Raw genomic sequence first — 727 nt, 5'->3', positions numbered from 1 at the left:
AGATGCAAGGAGATGACTGGTGCAAATCAATCCCGGGGCTAAGGCCGCGGTGCTGCAGGAGAAGCCGCGCCGCGTGTAGTCACCGTGGGGCCACGGCGCTCCTCGTGGGCGTCCCGTGCCCCAGGGGCTGGGGCTAGGCCGTCTGTGGTGACGGCCGTGCTCACGGGTCTGTCCACTTCTCTGAGCGGAACCAGGAGACGCGGTGCAGGCGCTTCGGGAGGGGGGATGGGGGTGGCGGCCTAGGTCTCACGTCACTGCTGTTTCATGCTGTTTCAGATACAGCCAGGCGGATGCCCTCAAGTACGTGGGCATCGAGAGAGAAATGGAAATCCCTTGACATCTGCTACCTCCTCCTCCCCCTCCTCCTTTCTGGAACAGCTGCCTTAGCTTCAGGAACCTCGAGTACTGTGGGCAATTTAGAGAAATTAAATGCAGTTTGAAATTCTGAATTTGCAAAGTACTGTAAGAATAATTTATAGTAATGAATTTAAAAATCAACTTTTTATTGCCTTCTCACCAGCTGCAAAGTGTTTTGTACCAGTGAATTTTTGCAATAATGCAGTATGGTACATTTTTCAACTTTGAATAAAGAATACTTGANGGCGTGTGTGACATGTCTTGCTGGGAGTCCTGATTTCAATGCTGTTACCTGTGAGTATGAATTTGCCCAATTATTACAGACACACAACGTGACAAGACACTGGCGCCCGGAGGCATCAACGCCTTG

General features: G+C 51.4%; 1 protein-coding gene across 6 annotated transcripts in view; it reads left to right on the top strand.

Annotated features, from left to right (window-relative positions):
• Positions 1-449, top strand: part of EZH2 (enhancer of zeste 2 polycomb repressive complex 2 subunit) — a 65,733-nt gene extending 65,284 nt beyond the window's left edge. For all 6 annotated transcript variants that reach the window (XM_077777979.1, XM_077777977.1, XM_077777975.1 and 3 more), the window contains one exon: positions 277-449. In XM_077777979.1, the coding sequence (XP_077634105.1) occupies positions 277-337 (61 nt within the window). In that variant the 3' untranslated portion in view covers positions 338-449. The remainder of the gene's footprint in view (positions 1-276) is intronic.
• The last annotated feature ends 278 nt before the right edge of the window (positions 450-727 follow it).

This window comes from Crocuta crocuta, unplaced genomic scaffold (assembly GCF_008692635.1).
Source record: "Crocuta crocuta isolate KB4526 unplaced genomic scaffold, BGI_CrCroc_1.0 scaffold128, whole genome shotgun sequence".
Classification (NCBI taxonomy): domain Eukaryota; kingdom Metazoa; phylum Chordata; class Mammalia; order Carnivora; family Hyaenidae; genus Crocuta; species Crocuta crocuta.
Note: the sequence above shows the minus strand (reverse complement) of the source record. Positions and strands in the feature narration are given on the sequence as shown.